General features: G+C 43.7%; 1 protein-coding gene across 3 annotated transcripts in view; it reads left to right on the top strand.

Annotated features, from left to right (window-relative positions):
* The window catches only part of LOC149787444 (furin-like), a 78,115-nt gene that overhangs the window by 15,354 nt on the left and 41,204 nt on the right, over positions 1-21,557 (top strand). For all 3 annotated transcript variants that reach the window (XM_089978061.1, XM_089978060.1, XM_089978062.1), the window contains one exon: positions 4,134-4,240. In XM_089978061.1, the coding sequence (XP_089834187.1) occupies positions 4,134-4,240 (107 nt within the window). The remainder of the gene's footprint in view (positions 1-4,133; positions 4,241-21,557) is intronic.

Raw genomic sequence — 21,557 nt, 5'->3', positions numbered from 1 at the left:
GATTGGATTATTTGCAACATCTGTACCTTTTATTGGATTGTTTGCAACATCTGTACCTTTTATTTTTCTTGTGTGCCATGGTGCATATTTACTATAAGTTGGAAGAGTCTGTCTTCTTGGGGATTTTAGCAGTTGGTTGGAAGGATTTGTCTTCTTGAGATTTTAGCAGTTGGTTGGTAAGATCTGTCTTCTTGAGATTTTAGCAGTTGTTTGGAAGGCTCGGTGTTATTGCGGATTTTAACAGCTGGTTGGTAAAGACTATCTTCTTGGGGATTTTAGTAGTTGGTTGGAAGGATTGGTCTTCTTGGGGATTTTAGCAGTTGATTCGTGGAAAGGTCTATCTTCGTGCGGATTTTAGCAGTTCGTTGGAAGGATCCGTCTTCTTGGGGATTATACATTTGGTTGTAAAGGTCTGTCTTGTTGGGGATTTTAGTAGTTCGTTGGAAGGGTCTGTCTTCTTGCGGATTTTAGCAGTTGAATGGTTGGAAAGATCTGTTTTCTTGTGGATTTTAGCAGTTGGTTGGAAAGGTCCGTCTTCTTGGGGATTTTAGCAGTTCGTTGGAAGGGTCTGTCTTCTTGGGGATTTTAGCAGTGTTAGGACGGGTTTGTCTTCTTGGGGATTTTAGCAGTTGGTTGGGAGGGTCTGTCTTGTTGGAGATTTTAGCAGTGGTAGGAAGGGTCTATCTTCTTAGGGATTTTAGCAGTGGTAGGAAGGGTCTGTATTCTTGGGGATTTTAGCAGTGGCAGGAAGGGTCTGTCTTCTTGGGGATTTTAGCAGTGGTAGGAAGGGCCTGTATTCTTGGGGATTTTAGCAGTGGCAAGAAGGGTCTGTCTTCTTGGGGATTTTAGCAATTGGTTGGAAGGTATGTCTCCTTGGGGATCTTAGCAGTGGTAGGAGGGGTATGTCTTCTTGGGAATTATAGCATTTGGCTAGAAGGGTTTGTCAACTTGGGGATTTTAGGAGTTGGTTGGAAAGGTTTGTCTTCTTGGAGATTTTAGCAGATGGTTGGAAGGGTTGGTCTTCTTGAATATTTCAGCAGTTGATTGGTGGAAAGGTCTCTCTTCGTGAGAATTTTAGCAGTTGGTTGGAAGGATCCGTCTTCTTGGGGAGTATAGCATTTGGTTGTAAAGGTCTGTCTTCTGGGGATTTTAGCAGTTGGCTAGAAGGGTATGTCTTTCTGGGGATTTTAGCAATTGGCTGGAAGGGTCTGTCTTTCTGGGGATTTTAGCAGTTGGTTGGAAGGGTCTGTCTTCTTGCAGATTTTAGCACTTGGTTGGTTGGGAAGATCTGTTTTCTTGTGGATTTTAGCAGTTGGTTGGAAAGGTCTGTCGTCTTGGGGATTTTAGACGTTGGTTGGAAGGGTCTGTCTCCTTGGGGATCTTAGCTGTGGTAGGAGGGGTATATGTTCTAGGGGATTTTCACATTTGGCTGGAAGGGTCTGTCCTCTTGGGGATTTTAGCAGTGGTAGGAAGGGCCTGTCGTTTTGGGTATTTTAACATTTGGCTGGAAGGGTCTGTCAACTTGGGGATTTTAGGAGTTGGTTGGAAAGGTTTGTCTTCTTGGAGGTTTTAGTAGATGGTTGAAAGGATCGGTCTTCTTGGATATTTCAGCAGTTGATTGGTGGAAAGGTCTGTCTTCGTGAGGATTTTAGCATTTTGTTGGAGGGATCCGTCTTCTTGGGGATTATAGCATTTGGTTGTAAAGGTCTGTCTTCTGGGGATTTTAGCAGTTGGCTAGAAGGATATGTCTTCTTGGCGATTTTAGCAATTGGCTGGAAGGGTCTGTCTTTTTGCAGATTTTAGCAGTTGGTTGGGAAGATCTGTTTTCTTGTGGATTTTAGCAGTTTGTTGGAAAGGTCTGTCGTCTTGGAGATTTTAGCAGTTCGTTGGAAGGGTCTGTCTTCTTGGTGATTTTAGCGTGTTAGGAAGGGTTTGTCTTCTTGGGGATTTTAGACGTTTGTTGAAAGGGTCTGTCTCGTGGGTGATTTTAGCAGTGGTAGGATGGGTTTGTCTTCTTGGGGACTTTAGCTGGGATAGGAAGCGTCTGTCTTCTTGAGGATTTTAGCAATTGGTTGGAAGGTAAAGGTAAAGGTAAAGGACAGACCCTTCCAACCAACTGCTAAAATCCCCAGAAAGACATACCCTTCTAGCCAACTGCTAAAATCCCCAGAAGACAGACCTTGGGGATCTTAGCAGTGGTAAGAGGGGTATGTCTTCTTGGGGATTTTAGCAATGGTAGGAAGGGCCTGTCTTCTTGGGTATATTAGCAATATTAGCAATGGCCTGTCTTCTTGGTGATTTTAGCAGTTGGCTGGAAGGGTCTGTTTTCTTTCTGAGTTTAGCAGTTGGTTGGAAGGGTCTATCCTCCTGAGAGTTTTAGCAGTGGTAGGAAGGGTATTTCTTCTTGGAGATTTTAGCAATTGGTCGGAAGTTCTGTCTCCTTGTGGATCTTAGCAGTGGTAGGAAGGATATGTCTTCTTGGAGATTTTAGCAATGGTAGGAAGGGCCTGTCTTCTTGGGTATATTAGCAATATTAGCAATGGCCTGTCTTCTTGGTGATTTTAGCAGTTGGCTGGAAGGGTCTGTTTTCTTTCGGATTTTAGCAGTTGGTTGGAAGGATCTATCTTCCTTAGAGTCTTTGTAGTGGTAGGAAGGGTCTTTCTTCTTGGGGTATTTAGCAGTGGTAGGAAGGGTCTGTCTTCTTGGGGATCTTAGCAATTGGTCGGAAGGTCTGTCTCCTTGGGGATCTTAGCAGTGGTAGGAAGGATATGTTTCCTTGGAGGTTTTAACAGCGGTAGGAAGGGTCTGTTTTCTTTCGGAATTTAGCAGTTGGTTGGAAGGGTCTATCTTCCTGAGAGTTTTAGCAGTGGTAGGAAGGGTCTGTCTTCTTGGGGATTGTAGCAGTGGTATGAAGTATCTGTCTTCTTGGGGATTTAAGCATTTGGCTGAAAGGGTCTGTCTTCTCGGGGGTTTTAGCAGTTTTTTGGAAGGGTCTGTCTCCTTGGAGGTTTTAACAGTGGTAGGAAGGGTCTGTCTTAATGGGGATTTTAGCAGTGGTAGAAGGGTCTGTATTCTTGAGAGTCTTAGTAGTGGTAGGAAGGGTCTGTCTTCATAGGCTTGAATGGTCTTTCTTCTTGGGGAATTTAGCAGAAGTAGGAATGGTCTGTCTTCTTGAGAGTTTTAGCAGTTGGTTGGAAAGGTATGTCTCCTTGGGGATTTTAGCAGTGGTATGAAGGGTCTGCCTTCTTTGGTTGGAATGGTCTTTCTTCTTGAGGAATATAGCAATCGGTTTGCAGGGTTCTTCTTCTTGGGGATTTTGGCAAAGTTTTGTCTCTACCAAGTTTAATTTTCTATGTAGATTTTGTCAATACGGTAGCTGACACAGTATTACTATTGTATTTTTGTCAATTTTCTGTACTATTTTATGATCTTGTATTATCATGAATTTGTTTAATCTGATGTAATCTCTTTTTAAGAGGAAATAAAGTCAGTCAGTCAGTCAGTCAGTCATACATACATACATACATACATACATACGTACGTATATATATATATATATATATATATATATATATATATATATATATATGTGTATGTATATATGTATGTGTGTATGTATGTGAATGTGTGTATATATATAAATATATATATATGTATGTGTATATGTGTGTATATATGTATGTATATATGTGTATATGTATATATATGTATATATGTGTATGTGTGTATATGTATTTATATATGTATATGTGGATGTATGTGTACATGTGTGTATATGTATATGCATATATGCGTGTATGTGCATATGTGTATGTGCATGTATGTATGTATATATGTGTATGTGTTTACATACGTTTATATTTGAGTATATGTGTATGTATATATGTGTATTTATATATATGTGTATGTATGTATGTATGTATGTATGAATATGTGTTTATATATGTGAATGTATGTGTGTAGATGTTTGCATGTACTCATATATGTATGTGCATATATGTATGCATATATATATGTATCTATATATATATGTATATATATAGTGTACTGTAAGTCCATTAATGTCAAGCTATGTTCGTACATACATACATACATACATACATACATACATACAAACATCTTTCTTTCTTCAGATTACATGTAACCGGACAAACAATGGTCAGTGCTCTCATGTGTTCCGAGGGTCATCTGTTTCGGTCGCTCTTACGTCAGGGATAATCGCCCTTGTGCTGAATGCAAAGTGAGTAATCAATTTGTTTGGTGAACTCTAAGTCTTTTCTCACATTTCTTACATGTTTTCATCTAAACGTTAGATGATACAAAACTGTCAAGGTCTACGGATTATGGATTAAATACAAAACTGTCAAGGTCTAAGGATTGGGGATGAGGTGTCTAAGCATTAAAACTGAAATATATATATTTAGAAATTTCACTTATTATTGTCGTGATTGTTGTGAAACATGTCTCATCCTCGCTTTGAGTATTAATACAATTAATGCAGACCGCTGAAACCCTCTGTGGTTAATGGTACCTCTTTGATTTATGGCAGCTTCTGTCAGGTTGGATGCTTGTTGGACATGTAAATTTTTTTTGTCCGCAGTCTGTTCTTAGGACTTCTAGGATCACTGAAGAGGTAGCCAGAAAATTTAAACCTCGTGAAAACAGCCAGTCTCAATATTATAATTCAGCATTAATTATCCTAATTTTGTTAAACATATATAATAGTTTTATCTGTCGCATATACCTTTCACTCTTCAGTGCAATATTTGATAAGGTAATCAGCAATCTGTCTTAGTCATCAAAAATATTTTGTTGTCTCATATGAATTGCAACAAATGCGAGGGATGTAAAAATTTTGAGAAAAGGATAATGAAATTTTTTAAATTCATAAATCTTCCCATGTCCACAATTTCGCTTCCTCGTAACATTAAATAAAACTCGTCTATTCTAACCAGACTTGTTAATTGAATTGCTCTAGGAGATATAGATAAATACAGTAACGAATGACTGAAAATATCTATGTTACAAAACTGTACATCAAAAGTACGCGCGTCACAGTTGTTTGCATGAGCACGAGTGTCAAAAATCATCTGCTGTGAGTCAGCGTTGCATGAGTAGTGAAGGGGGATATTATAGCCTCAATGGGAATTAGCATTAAAAACACCCCTGGGAACATATAGCCTCAATGGAAATTTAACATGGAGAAAAATCGTGGGAACATATAGCCTCAATGGGAATTTAACATAGAGAAAAATCGTGGGACGATATAGCCTCAAGAGGAATTGAACATGGGAATTGGGACTGTATAGCGTCAAAGGAATTTAAACAGGGTGGGACTGTATAGCGTCAAGGGAAATTGAACATGGGATTTTTTTTAAAAAATAAAATAAAAAAAGGGGTAGGCAATGGAAAGGCTATCTCTTTTCGAGAAATATGGCTGGCCCTGAAAAGGGCCTTTGGGTTTTATGTTAATCTATTCATTAACATAAATGGCACCGCATTGGTCTTCTTCTTGTCCTTAGGCTACGTCTCACTGTTGGTCCGTAAATCAGCACTCTTTTTAGGCATCCTTGTCTTTCAACGTAGATCCTACGTATCCACAGGCTGGTGTTTGTCCTGTGGACAACGGTCCACTTGGATCGGACATACATGAGCAAGTCTGTCCGAAACATCATGGAAGACACAAGGGTGGATGACTCAACTGTGGTCCACATCTTGAAGCGACGAGAACAGGTGAATCAATGCAGTCAACGGCGCTTATTTATAGGTACAGGTAGGATTGAAACGGATTGAGTTCATTCACCAATCCGAACACGCGTTACAAAATTCAGCCAGCCGCATCCAATCCGAAGAGAGCAGTCTGTGACGTCACGTAGTCAATATAGATCTGCTAGCGCTTGTGTGCAGTCAATCTATGCGACAGTGATTCAACATGACGGAAACTCAGAAAACGATCCAATGGGGTGCACCAGCAGCGGAGACCGCCCAAGGGAACCCGGACTTACTTTCAGAAGAGGTGAATTGGGATTTTGTGGATTTTCTCTCCTCGCAAGAATTTGTTCCGGAACCTTCGTTACCTTCTTCATTACCGCAAGTGGAGAATTTTAGACAGAGACAGAAAGAAGAATTGGAGAAATTTATACAACGACAAAAGGAAGCGGAACAGGCTTTTCTCCTACAGCAACAGCAAGAAGAAGAAGAGGTAAGAAAAAAACAACAGCAGCAACAGCAAGAAGAAGTTACAGCAAAGAAAATAGAGGGTGAAAATCAAACGGTCACGGTACTGTTGGACATTTTAGCGGAGTTAAGAAGTCTGAAACAAATGTATCAGACTTCTTTATCACGACCGAAGAGAATACGACCTTCCCGAGCTAAACACGTCAACCCTGTGACTAAGCCTACCGTACCACCCTTAGTGATTTCAACCCAATCATTATCAACATTACGCAGTCCAGAAGTAGGCCTTGGCCGTGGCAAAGGCATAAGGCAGTTAAAGTTGATTGCTTAAACTCACCCCTTCACCATGAAGAAAAAAGGCCCTTTTCAGGGCCACCAACATTTCTCGAAAAGAAATACAATTTCAATTTGCCAATAACTCAAAAAAAACCCACCCATTTTACCCTTATAGTACGTGTCTGTGTATGAGTGCGTGAGTGTACGTTCATATTTTAAAATCAAAACTCAAAGACACTTACCTTATATCATTCATTTATTCTTTTCTCCATTTTTTTACAATCCAATTCACAATTCACAACACAACACTTTAACAAAAAGTTCATTGACTTCTTCTGTCTCCTTGTTTAGTCTCTCTGTTTTTTGAATTTCTTCACCGTCACACTCTTTTCCGCATTTTCTTCCCTTCTTCTTTTCTTCTTCTCCTGTTTCTTTGCCTCTTGTAAATAGAATTGTCTTTTTTCTTCCTCTTCTTCCTCTAAAGAATCCCTCTCTTCTTTCAAAGAATCCCTCTCTTCTTCTGAAGAATCCTTTTTTTCTTCTGACTCCTCTTGTTTCTTTTTTGGGCAATCTGGAGACCAATGTCCTTTTTCTTTACAATAATAACAGGTATCTTGACTTTTGTCTTTTTTAGTCCCTGTTTTTGTTCTTTTTTCACGGTCTGGACACTCTGAAGACCAATGCCCTTTCTTCTGACAGATATAGCAAGTATCTTGACTTTTATCTCTAAAGGAAGGAGAGTAGTCCGTAGGCTGGTCTGAAGAGAATTTTCTAATGACCCCTCGCAAAGCTCTGACGAAACGTTCCATCTGGTTAGTCTCTTCCATCGTTGTGCTCGGCTTGAGAGTGAAATGAATAGTGAAAGGACAAGACACACACCCTTTTACATACGCTGGTCTGCTATGACTATAAAGTAGCTCATGGTGTTTGAACTTGAGTCATTTGACTTTTTGCTTTCAAGATGAAACGATCTAATTCATTCGAGAAGAAAGAAGAAGAAAGTAAGAGGCAGAAACGTGATCTATCGCCTCGAACCAGGGCTGAAATCTTGGCACAAATTCATGCCAGTGATTTTGAAGAGGACATGAGTGAACCAGAATCAGAACCCTCTAAACCAAGTTCACCACCCTTAGTCAGCCCTGAAAAATACTATTCCATTCGAGAGACGGAAAAGCGTTCCTCTAGAAAATTTAGAACCACGGCTTACAAATACACGGTGAAGTTTAAAGATTTCAAGTCCGAAGTACCGTTAGAGAAAGCAGAAGGGTTCATCACCGGAGTGTGGGATTCTCTGCTCACTGCACTCAAGCGACAATGTCAACCCAAAGAAGACGATCGCTTGAGACTTTCCATACAACACGACGGTTTGAAATCCCCTGTTTGGATCGAGTTTAGCACCCCTGCAGAATTGACCGCTTCCAAAGTCATGGACAAGATTCAACACGTGCAACAATCTAATGACCAGTTTGACATCACCGATGGAAAAGCCACATTGGACATGACCCACGTCTCTCCTCCTCAAGGGACCGGACGCAAAAAGATGTTATTGGTGAACGACCTTCGCAGCATTAAGCGTAGCCTTGTCCAAATTCACAATCCTCATGACCAGATGTGTTTAGCCCGTGCCATCGTGGTGGGACGAACCTATGCCAACAAGAACGACACGGCAGAATGGAAAAGAGCCTTGAAAACTATTCGACAATCGGACCTAGCCAAACAACGAAACGAAGCAGAACTCCTGTTGCAACAAGCTGGCCTGTCCAAAGACACACCCTGTGGCATTCCTGAAATGCAAAAATTGCAAGATGTTCTAGCTCCACGCTATACCTTGAAAGTGCATCCTCAAGAAGTGCGCGGGTCTCTGTTGTTTCGAGGGCAAGATTTTAAGGACGGAAAATACATTCACGTTTATCATCACGATGACCATTTCGATACCATTACCAGTATCACCGGATTCCTGGGATACGGTTATTACTGTGAGAAATGTGACCATGGTTATAATAATCGAGAGCAACACAAGCACTGTGGATTGAAATGCACAGGATGTTTGGCCTCTTCACCCTGTCTGAGCGAAGAACCAGTGCCTTGTTCCACTTGTCTGCGCACGTTTGTCAGCCCTACCTGTTACCAACAACATTTGAAGACGCAAGGTTCACAGAAGAAATGCGCTTGTCAACTGCTGAGATTGTGCTCTACGTGTGAACAAGTCATACGTACCAATAATACCAAGGCACACGTATGTTCAGGAAAGAAAAAATGTCACATTTGTCACCACATCGTGGACTTGGAACACCAATGTTACGTGCAAAAATACCAACCCTCACCAGAGAAAGAGGACGGTCACAAGAAGAAAGGCAATTTCATCTTTTTCGATTTCGAATGCATGCAAGAGACCGGCATTCACATTCTTAATTTCTGCGTGGCTCATCGAGCGTGCGAGAAGTGCATTCAAGAACCTATCTTCAGTCATTGCCCTCACTGCAGCAAGATTCCCGGAGGGCGTGAAAAAATCTTTCGGGGGCCGAACACGTTAGCCGATTTTGCCCAATGGGTCTTAGACCCCGTCGACAAGACGTGGAGCCAAGAGGACATCGAACGTTACGGAGATTGTCATCGTCATGCCACGGTGATGGCTCACAATTTCTCCGGATACGATGGACAGTTTCTTTTGAGGTACTATACGGAACAAGGCACCGAGCGTCCTAAAGTGACTTTGAACGGAGCCAAAATCATTTTCATGCAAGTGGGACAAGTGCAGTTTAAAGATTCGATGAGTTACTTGGCCATGCCTTTGAGTCGAATGCCTAAAACGTTTGGAATGACAGAAATGGCTAAAGGGTATTTTCCACACTTTTTCAATACGGAAGCCAATCAACACGCCGTTCTACCCCATTTACCTGAGGCTCACTATTACGACCCCGACAACATGCGTACCGAACAACGAGAAGCTTTCTACGCTTGGTACCAGGCTCACGCCTCGGACCCTTTCGACTTTCAGGAAGAAATGCTAAAGTATTGTCGTTCCGACGTGGACATTTTACGGCGTTGCTGTGGAAAATTTCGAGAACTGTTCATGGAACACGGAGGGGTCGATCCTTTGAAAGAAGCTTGCACCATTGCCAAAGCGTGTTCCTTAGTGTACTGCCAACGATTCATGCCTGAAAACACCGTGGCTGTCATCAGTCCTCAAACGACCCACTATTTCAAACGTCAATACTCGGTCAAAGCCCTACGTTGGTTACATTACTTGTGCGACAAGGAAGACAAGTGGATTCAGCATGCCCGCAACGGAGGGGGCGAAAAGACCATCGGAACGTATTCGGTCGATGGCTGGGACTTAGAAAACCCCAAGATCGTGTACGAGTTTAACGGTTGCTTATTTCACGGATGTCCCGTCTGTTACCCTGACCGTGGCACCAAAAATCAGTTTTTGCAACGAACCATGGAAGACTTGTACCAGGACACTTGTCAGCGTCGCCTAAAGTTAGAACAGCAAGGATACCAAGTGGTGGAAATGTGGGAACACGAGTACGATCACCGTATGAAAACCGATCCCGAGTTTAAACGCCTCGTGGAAAGTTACCAGTTCATGGACCCGCTGAACCCAAGGGATAGTTTGTACGGAGGAAGGACCAATGCTACCTGTTTGCTGTACCAAGCCGACGAAGAGAAAGGAGAAGAAATCAAATACTTGGACGTGTGTTCGCTGTATCCCTACGTCTGCAAATATTGTCGCTTTCCTGTAGGGCACCCGCAATTGCTGACGGAACACATCGACCTGAAAAACATTCGACAATACGAAGGCTTGATGAAGTGCAAAGTTTTGCCTCCCACGAACCTATACCATCCCGTCTTACCTCACCATTGTCAAGGCAAACTGATGTTTCCCTTGTGCCGTACTTATGCCGAAACGTGCAACCAAGACCAACCTTGCCATCACAGCCAGGAAGAACGGGCCTTGACGGGAACCTGGGTCAGCGTAGAATTGTTCAAAGCTCTGGACATGGGATACCAACTGTTAGAAGTGTACGAAATTTGCCACTTTCCCAAGACACAACAGTACCGCAAGGGTGATCCCAGTCAGAAAGGCATTTTCGCTGACTTCGTGGATGCCTTTTTGAAACTGAAGCAAGAAGCCAGCGGCTATCCGTCCTGGTGTCACACTCCCGAAGACCAAATAAAATTCAAAGAGAAATACCTGGAACAAGAAGGCATCACTTTAGACCACATCGAGAAAAACGAAGGCAGGCGATCGTTTGCCAAAGTGATGTTAAATTGCTTGTGGGGTAAAATGGCACAACGACCGTGTTTACCCAAGACAGAATATTTGACAGAACCTTCCCGCTACTTCCAGATGATTCACGACAAAACCAAATACATGAAACACGTGGACGTCGCTCGAGAGAATATGATCTTGGTCAATTACGAAGAAGATCTGGACTTTGTACAAGACGACCCTTTTGGAAATGTCATCATTGCGGCTTACGTGACAGCCCATGCTCGCTTAAAATTGTACGAAGCTTTAGAACTGTTAGAAGAACGCGTCCTGTACTTTGACACGGACAGTTGCATTTACATCCATCACCCGATTCAACATCACCCTAACATCGAAGGAGACCGTTTAGGAGCCTGGACAGACGAGCATCCCGACGACAAGATTCTAAGTTTCGTCAGTGGCGGTCCCAAAAATTACGGCTACGAATACCGGGACAAACAAGGAGAAGTGCACACGACGTGCAAAGTGAAAGGACTGACTCTGAATTATCGTACCAGTCGAGTGGTCAACTTTGGGGTATTGAAAGAAGCCTTGCAATCGGGAGAGGATGGAAACTTTAAAGTGACCACTCACCAACCGAACAAGATTGTACGTTTACCCACTCACCACATCGTCAGTCGACCTTTGGAAAAAGTTTATCAAATCGTGTACCAGAAGCGAGTGCGACTTCCCAATCATTTCACCTTACCGTATGGACACGTTGGTATAAAACATTGGTTGTAAGAGGATAGTCACCCACCAGAAAGATGACTTCGCCACAGCAAGAATCGAGTGAGAAACCCGATGAGAACTCCAAGTTCAAACCCTACCATTTTCCAGTCTTCTTACCTGACTATTGTGATTGTGCCCGTCGATTGGACACGTTTCAGAAATGGCCTACGGATAGGGAAGGATTACCTTCTTCGCATGTTTTAGCTAGAACAGGATTTGTCTACTTGGGACCTGAGTCAGGATTGGGATACGAGGTACAGTGTTTCGCTTGCGGACTGAAGTTACGAATGGATCTATGTATCTATAAAGATTCAGCTATTCTGGAACATACTCGATGGTCTCCGCACTGCCCTTACCTTTCTTTGGCCTTTCCACCCATCACACTACGGTACAATGTTGACGGTACCTTAGAGACGGTACCTTCCGAAACAAGACATAAAAAACGTAAAAAAGGAAAGATGTACAAGCTGGAGACTGCATTGCGACTAGTATAAAAAGGGGGCTATGGTCAAGATCGATAGTTCATTGTGACTACCAAGATCGAGCGAACAAGATGAATACTTTGAAAGAGACATCGTTCCAGTTTGGGGATTGTAAAAAAGTTGCATCTTCCTCTAGTGTGACTAATACTGGATGGATAAGACCCAGGCATTGCGACGGAAAATGTCCGGAAGGAAACTGCGATTGTCCATGTGGTTACCATTGTAATTGCGTAACGGAGTTTGCAGACGAGTGCGATTGTGAGCCTTGCGATGGGTACGATGCTGTACGTTGTGACCTGAGCGATGCCGTAAAGCATCATGGGAACTTTAGTGTCCCTACCCCTATCATGGAAAGGGATGCTGTGCGTGTCAAACCTGTGGGATGCGAAACTGATGCCGCTCGTCCTCTTGGACATTTTACTGGGTTTCGTTTTAAAGGGGAATGTTCACCTTCACGTCTACCCCCCTACGGATGTCATCCAGCCCTGAGCAAACTCCTACCCATGTCACTCAACCCTCATCGAAACGAACCTGTGAAAGACGAATATTCGTTCCCTGTGCGTTTGTCGGAATACTGCGACTTTGAAAATCGTCTTCAATCGTTCAAAGGAAAATGGCCAAAGTATCTGGGAGGACCGACCCCCGAAGAATTAGCCAGAGCCGGATTTTTCTACTTGGGTGAAGGAGATAAAGTCAAGTGCTTCAGTTGCGGTGTGTCACTTCACCACTGGGAACCGCAAGATTCGGCCTACGTAGAACATGCTCGATGGTCACCGAATTGTCATTACTTACCCTTAGTGGGACCGAGACATTGAAGTAACTTACCATGTCGTTGACGAAGAAGAAACCAGATTGGCTAGGAGTCCAATGTTGGACATCACCGAGACCAGTATTTAAACTTCATTTCAAAAACGATATTGAATCATTACCTAAAGAACTGCAAGAGAAGATTTACAAGGAAGTTTGGCAGGGGTTTGCCAGAGTGAAATCTCAATGGGTCACTGTAGAACTTTTGTGTCAAGAAATTCATAAGAGGAAAGTGAAAAAAGTCAACCAGTGTGTTAGATTTCTTTGGGTCAAGGTTGCATTCCTCCTATTTTATCGCTTTAGACCGTTTACATCAAAAGAGTTCAGTGACATTCTTGGACGTTACCCTGAATGGCAGTGGTCAGAAATTACTCACTATGTGGATTACTTTTGTGAATTGTACAGACTGACCTATTCATGAATACTTTACAAGAGAACATTCGTGCTTTGCCTGTGGAATTGAGAGAAAGGATTTACCGAGAGCTGGTGAAAATACAAGTGAAACGTAAAGAACAATTGCATCCGTTACGTCACCAGATCTTTAACCACTGGTACCTGAATGGTATAAGAGAACTGATTCGTCAGAAATTGTTTCAATGGTCAGACCTTGTTCAAAACTTTGAGGTCGCTAATGATCGACATGTTCATGATTATGGTTACTTCGAGATTCACCTAGTGCAACGCATTGAAGAAGACAAGTTAAAGGATTACAAACATATTTTACGTGGAATCTGCTTAGTGGAAGAGGAAACACCTAATCGAACTCTGACGTTTCGGTTACAGTATGCAAGATTTAGATTCCCTACTGGAGAACGAAGATCTCTGGCTAGAAAGTACGTGTATTGCATCCGAAAAAAAGAGAATATAAAAACAGGCTGATATGCCACGGTTTATGTCACATGTCATCCAACAGATTCCGTGGAAGGAACTCAATGACCATATTCAAACTGTGGATCATTACCATCGATTATTACAAGAACTGTATCCATTCAATTTGGGACGACAAGTGGTGTGTGTCTTAGTGACTTGTTTTCTGGGATTTCGTTTACCAGCCGATTCTTTGTGGACTCTTTACGATCAGTACTTACCACCTCCATGGCCTTAAATGGTCACGAAAAACTTCTTTTGCTCAAAGCCTTGCGGTTTCATCTGGATACTTCTCGACCTCAACAGGAAAAAAAGATTCGTCAACTTTTAGCTACCCAAGACGTGTATGACGATGTGTGTGTAGCTTGTGACTTACATCCCCATTGGACATATGTCCGTGCCTGGAAAGAATGGGGTTTTGAGGCTTGGACCCAAGAAGTGGCCCAATATGCACGAGAGTTGTTCAAGGAAAAAAGTTACTTTTCAACCCGTGTTAGTGACGGTGCCAGAAGAACCCGTCACCCAGGACAGGACTGTCGTGGACAGACCTGAAAGACCCTTTCGGGAGGACACTTGTGTGACCTTACCCCCTACTATAGAACTGGTTAGAACATTACCCAAAACATGTTGTACAGACACTTGTGTTTATTCCACGTTCATAGTTATCATGTGCCTTTTATTCTTGTACTTAAGCCTTTGGCTTTTATGCATTTTTGTCTTTCGTATTCATGTTTGAAAAAAACATTCAATAAACGTGTTCTGAAAAAGTATATAACCTCTTGTCTTGTTTGTTTTTCGTGTCACAAGTGACATTTCTCACACCATGGCTACCTCTGCTGTCTCTGCTCCCTCTTCCTCTACTGTCAAAGTCATCGACGAACACTTAGATCGTGCCAGTTGGGAGGCTTTGTATCTTCGCCATCCCTTTAACATGCTCATTGCTGGACCTAGCGGTTCAGGCAAAACCGAATTCGTCAAACGTTTGATCGAACATGAACATCATTTGATCGATCGACCCCCTCAACGAATCGTGTGGTGTTACAAAGAGTGGCAATCGGCGTACAGCCTCTTGCGAGAAAGTCAAGGCGATTCCATCGTGTTTGTGGAAGGCATTCCTAAAGAAGACGATGGCATCGTCTCTGACTCCCGTCAAACCCATTTGGTCATTTTCGACGACATGTTAGGAGAAGACGAAGAAGAAATTAAATTGTGGTTCACGCGCAAAGGGCATCACCGTAATGCCAGTGTCATTTACATCACCCAAAATTTGTTTCAACAAAGTAAAGCCCATCGCACCATCAGTCTCAATGCACATTACGTGGTCTTGTTTAAAAGCCCTCGAGATAAATCGCAAGTGCAAGTCTTAGCCAAACAGTTAGGAACGCCTTGGCTGACTCAGGCGTACGACGATGCCACTCAAACGCCACACGCCTATTTACTCGTCGATTTGAAACCTACCACTCCCGAGGATTTGCGATTTCGTACCCACTTGTTTCACCACTGGTGCCAAGACGGAGGGCCTGTCCTGTACACGTCTCCGTCCTCGACTTCATTTCACTCCCCATCAAAAAATCTATAAAAACCTCAGACCCTTTTTCGTCTGTCTCACTCTCAGTGCGAACATGACGTCCCTGCAGTCGCATCTTCCCGTCAAATTGATTCGTGCCTTCTATGGCATCAGTCGAGAAAAAGATCCACAAACACGAGCTCGTGTCTTAGAAGCTAGTCTCAAAGAAGTCTTACGATGGTTCACGGTGACGGCACGTCAATTACTCCAAGGAATCATTCAGATTCCTCATCAAACCAAACGCTTTTTCGATCGAAACGAAGTCGCTTTGGTCCAACTGGCCGATCCCCGCATCGACACTCAAACCAAAAAACAAATCATTTTGAAACCTGAAGGGAGCGGTACTCTAGGAGGGGTCATCATTCGCTCACTCTTAAGATGGGATCCTAATGCCCCCAAAGTTATCCCTAAGACAAAAGTCCAACGAAGCCCCAAGAAGAAAAAGACCAGGTCCCCAAAGAGAAGAACTTCTCCAGTGGCGGGACCCTCCTCTTACCAGACACCACTCCGGAAAAAGAAAAAAAGCCCCCAGAAAAAGAAACAGAGAAAAAGTCCTCAGAAAAAGAAAAGTCCACAGAAGAAAACTAGTCGCAAGAGAGGCACTGCGGCCAGGACGCAGCCTTACACTCGCAAACCACGACATGCCACAGCGGTGACTGTGTCTCCGACAGCCTCACGTTTATCCACTTCTCCGTTAATGACACCCAGAACTGAAGAGTACTTGGAGACGTTAATCACACCAAGAACTTCTCCGTTGATGACCCCCAAAAGAACTTCCCCAGTGGCAGGACCCTTCAATTTAGTGGCAGTGGCTGCTGCTCACAAAGTACCTTCTCCCAAAATCAAAGTCCATGAAAGATCGGGCATGTTACAAAGTTTACTGGATTTGTCCAAGCAAGAACTGACTCGATTTAGTCCGTTACGTACCCCTGCACGACGTGTCATGCCTGTCATGAAGTTGATACGCCGTAAAGACAATCAGTGGCGACGCGTTCCAGTATAAAAAAGGCCTGTGACCAAGTAGGGTATCAGTGTTCTTTTCGTGCTCCTAAAGACTCAGAGATGTCACCCTCCAGAAAACCCCAAGGAAAGGACTGCCACCACGTTTAGCCAAACATGGGGACCTGTTATCTGTCCTGTCCAAAGCTTCTCCAACCCTACGAAAAAAACTCATTCAAACAGCCTCCAAAGAGGTCATCGATACCGTGTGCGAATGTTGTTTGAACGTTTTGAAAGGCACGATCCCTTTGTCCAAACACCAGAAATAATCCTTAGGCAACCATCGTCACGTTCTTCGCCAAATGGTTCAAAAGAAAATCCCCATTCGTCAAAAAAAGAAGATGTTAGTGCAACGTGGAGGCATTTTGCCTCTCTTGTTAGGCCCCATACTGAAAGGAGTCTTGGGAACCATGTTGGGAGGACTGATGGGAGCAAGATAAAAGGCCTTCGAAAATCCCAAGATCTCAGAATCGACCCCTGACAACCCCATGGAAGGACGAAAACTAGCTTTAGTGCCTTACAAACGATGGATGGAATACCATCGGTGGCAAGAACAACGCACCCCGCATTTACCTCCCAATCCCAATTTGAGCGAGATGTCCCAGTTACAACACGAATTGCAGTCCTTGATGGATCGCCAAGATTTGTCCGAAACAGAAAAATCGCAAAAGTACGGTCAACTCTTGCAACGACTGCAACTCTTTCACCAGAAAGCTTTAGACGAAACAGCTCTACCCACTCTGAAAGATTTTAAGACCTTGATGAAAAGTCCAGCACCATCACCAGTACCAGTACCAGTACCAGTGGCCAAGACAGAAAAAGGAAAAGAAGAAGAAGAAGGGTTTCAAACTCCACCAGAAAAAGTACGCAAGTTAACAACACCACCTACCTCCAGAATTGGATGGATTAAAAAGATGATGGCCACCCCTTCTTCATCACAAGAGAAAAAGAAAGTGAAGACAGAAGTGAAGACAGAAGTGAAACAAGAACCGATATCCCCCGCTCAGACATCCTCCTCCTCTTCGACACCTATTGCCGGTCGCACACGCAAAGCATTGCAATCCAAGAAAATACCCCAAGAGAAAAAGAGTAGCATCCTCCAAGAGTGGGTGCCTTATTAACACAGCAACCAACACAAAAAAATGGAAAAAGTCTTAGCCAGCATTTACTACGATCCCTCACATCCTGCAGGTTACGCAGGAGTTCAAAAATTGTATCGTGCTGCCAAAAGTCGACTGAAAAGTCTCCGTTTACCTCAAGTGCAACGATGGTTACAAGAACAAGCTACCTACACTTTACACAAACCCATTCGACGCAAGTTTGCCAGAAGTCGCACCCGAGTGGAAGGCATCGATCATCAATGGCAAGCCGATTTAGCCGATGTCTCTCATTTGGCCAGCTACAATCGTGGCTACAAATATTTGTTTTGTGTCATCGACGTCTTTTCCAAATTTGCCTGGGTCGTGCCCTTGACTTCCAAATCGAGCAGCGAGTTAGTGCGAGCCCTGCAACGGGTGTTGAAACAAAGCGGTCGTCACCCTCTTCGATGGCAAACGGACAAAGGCACCGAATTTCTGAACCAAGCTTTCCAAAAAGAATTAAAGAAACGTGACATTCATTTTTTTACCACCGAGAATCCCGAAACCAAAGCCAGCATCGTGGAACGTTTTCAACGCACTTTGAAAGAACGCATGTGGAAATATTTTACGCATCACCACACTCTGAAGTACATCGACATCTTACCGCACCTGGTGCAAGCGTACAACCAATCTTACCATCGAAGCATCGGACGTGCCCCGCAAGACGTGACTCCCGACAACGAAGTGATGGTGTTCGAGCGTCTGTTCGGTACGTCCCCGACGAGGGCTGTCCCCAAGAAAAGTGGAGAGTTGACCGTAGGAGATTGGGCGCGCATTGGCAAAACCAAACGCACTTTCGACAAAGGTTACTTACCTAACTGGACGACCGAATTGTTTCGCGTCACTGGACGAGTGCATGGCCGTCATCCTGCCGTCTATAAATTGGAAGACATGAACGGAGAAGTGCTCAAAGGAACGTTTTATTTGCCCGAGTTACAACGTGTCACCAAAAAAGAAGACGACCTGTACGACATCGAAAGCATTCTCGAACGCAGAACCCGTAAAGTGGGCAAACGACGTGTCAAAGAAGTCAAAGTACGTTGGAAAGGATATCCACCCAGTTTCGATTCTTGGATCGACGCTTCGCAAGTCATCGACTATAAAAAGAAGAAGTGACCATCATGCCCTTTCACACAGCAGACGCAGCTACGTCAACCACTCCTCCTTCACCTAGTTCTTCTGTGCAAGATTTACAAAAACAACCCTTGTGGGTGTGGTGTGGAGAACGTGTGCCTAAAACGCAAATCGTCTTTTTCTGTCAAATCTTCGTGGTGTATTGTGTCATCGGGGCAGCCATTGCCAATTTGAGTTTGCAACAAGGAGACAAACAATTGTGGACCATTTTATTGAGCAGTTGCATCGGTTACCTGCTTCCAAATCCCTCCCTGAAATTCTCCTCGAACGGGAACCCCGGGAACCTTGTGTCCAGTGTCAGTGCCAGTCACCACTTCAACCACAATCAGAACCCCATTTTGGGCGGAGACACGCCTCTGACGTCCAGTAATATCCCCTCGGACAGCCACAGAACTCTGGAATTATGAGTCACCAAAACCAATTTTACTTAACCTTACCCAGTGACAGTTCCATGGAGGTGTTTCCCCACAACACGTTGTGCTGTTCCACGGCCAAATTACCTCAAGCCATCCCCTTAGATCACGAAGCCCATTGGGAAGTGGCTTTGGTAGAAATGATTCACCCGACCCAAGTCCTCAATGTCCTTCCCAATCAAAATAAATTTGATGTGGAAGTTCATGACGAGCAAGTTCAACAGTGGATGGATACCCATAGCAAATATGACAAGAAAACCCGTAGCACACCAAATCTAAAGTGGACCACCTATCACTTGTTCATTCCCCCAGGCTATTATTTTAGTGGTCAACATTTGGTCAGCACCATAGCCACCAGGTTTAATGGTGTGTTTCTGAAAGCTTTGGAAAGTGTCAAAAAAGTGTCACCATGGAGTACGACAAAACAGCTTGTCGCTTCCTGATGAAATTTCCTGAGGGGCCTAAAATCATGTCTTTCTTATTTTGTCCTGAATTGTTTGACATGTTGGGCGGTGACATGGAGCTGAGGAAGAAAGTAGAAAAAGAAAAAGGTGAATTACCAGTCATTTCTGACAACGATTCTTTTGCCAAGTATTTTCGTACCCCGGTAGAACTGAACCAAGGACTGAATTTGATGTTCGTGTACTCCGATGTGGTGGAGTATAACGTGGTGGGACACACCTCCGTACCGTTACTGCGTGTCATTCCTTTCAAAGTGGATTCTGCCGCAAACGCTGACGAGGAAGGTGGAAACACTTACCACGTCCACCGCGAATTTGTCCATCCCCACTATTTACCTGTCAGCAAGTCGTATTTGGACACGGTCAACATTACTATAAAAGGAGATTTAGGACAAAATATTCCATTCACCAAAGGAAAAGTCACGGTGAAACTCCATTTTCGAAAACGGTTTTCTCACGACTCGTAAGTAAGTCATGTATCCAGTGTACCAAGGGGTTGCACGACAGCGAGGACACGGCTTAGGAGACATGTTAAAATCGGCCTTTCGTTCGGTGGCCCCAGTGTTGAAACCGATGGTGACACGCGGATTGCACGCCTTGAAAGATGCGGCACTGACGCAAGGCAAAGAATTTCTCCAAAATGTCATCATCGACAAACAAAACCCTAAAGAAGCCTTCATGAGGGCAGGCAAAAATGTCTTGCTGCAAACGGGCAAAGACATTTTGGGCCGACGAGACACACCTATAAATGCTCTGCACGCTACCGAGTCAGGCATTCAGCAAGGACAAGGCAGAAAGAGACGACGAAGAAAACACCCTTTCACCAGACTTCAAGCTAGAAAGGCTAAGAAAAGAAGAACCGTTCGAGACTGAGACGTTTTCGATTATTGAGACACAGAGAAAAATGATGCACCGAGAGTCTTGCGCTTGTTCCAAGACGGAACTGGATCTGTTTGCCATGCCCCCCACCATGATGACGATGCAAGAATCTCAATGGGTGGAATTTCATCCCGTCTCCTCATTGACAGCCTCAGCTCCCATCGAGTTTGAAATCAAAGGACAGCCCGAAGATTACATCGATCTGAATAGCAGTTACTTGTACTTGAAAGTCAAAGTTCTAGATAAGGATGATGGTGCAGTAGATGACACTGAGAATATAGCTCCCGTCAACAATTTCATGCATTCCTTGTTTAGTGGAGTGGACTTGTACTTGAATAACAAACTGGTCAGCAGCAGCATGGATACTTACCCTTACCGTGCCTACCTGGAAAATCTCTTGACGTACGGAATAGATGCCAAGGATACCCATCTCAATGCTTGTGTGCTGTGGGAACCTGACGAAGCGGGCAAGTTCGACCTTGTAGATGGAACCAATAACGGCTTTGAGCAAAGAGAACTCAAAATCTTAGATAAGAAGAGTTTAGAACTGATGGATCGTTTGCATTTGGACATGTGGTTGCAAGAGAAATATTTGCTGAACGGAGTCAATGTCCGCTTGAGACTGAATCGTAGCAGTACCGCTTTCCATTTGTTGGCTGAGGATGCTAAGGCTCCTAAAAGCAAAATCGAAGAGGCCAAACTCTACGTACGACGCGTGGAAGTGTTACCCAAAGTAGGTAACGACATCAGTCAAACGTTGAGCAGAACGACCGCCAAGTATCCCATACGACGCGTGGAAGTGAAAACGTTCACCATTCCCGTTGGACATCATTCCATGATCGAAGATCATCTGTTCCAAGGACAGCTACCCAAACGTTTAATCATTGGTATGGTCTCGAATTCAGCCTTCAACGGAGCTTTGGGTAAAAATCCTTTCCACTTTCAACACTTCGACGTGAAGAAAATCGAAGTCAGTCGCGATGGCAAAACCTTGTGTACCCGACCTTTCGAACCTGACTTTACCAACAAAAATTACCCGAGATCGTACTTGTCCCTGTACGAAGCCACCGGTCAGTTAGGAACCAACACCAGTCACGGCATTACGTACGAGGATTACGCAGGAGGCTATGCTTTCTGGGCTTTCGATTTCACTCCAGACCAAGGCAGCGACGAGGGACATTTCCACCCTATAAAATCAGGCCAGATTCGTGTGGAACTTCAGTTTGCAAAGCCACTGGAAGAGACAGTGAACGTCATCCTGTATGCAGAATTCGATAATACCATAGAAATCAACAGTTTGAGAGAAGTCATTCTAGATTACTAGAAGCCATGGAAGACTGTTATCCCTTATTACCTAGTGGAGAAACTT

Source organism: Sinohyriopsis cumingii, chromosome 12, assembly GCF_028554795.1.
Source record: "Sinohyriopsis cumingii isolate HCF-2022 chromosome 12, ASM2855479v2, whole genome shotgun sequence".
NCBI classification, from domain to species: Eukaryota; Metazoa; Mollusca; class Bivalvia; order Unionida; family Unionidae; genus Sinohyriopsis; species Sinohyriopsis cumingii.
This window is presented reverse-complemented; position numbering and strand designations above follow the sequence as displayed.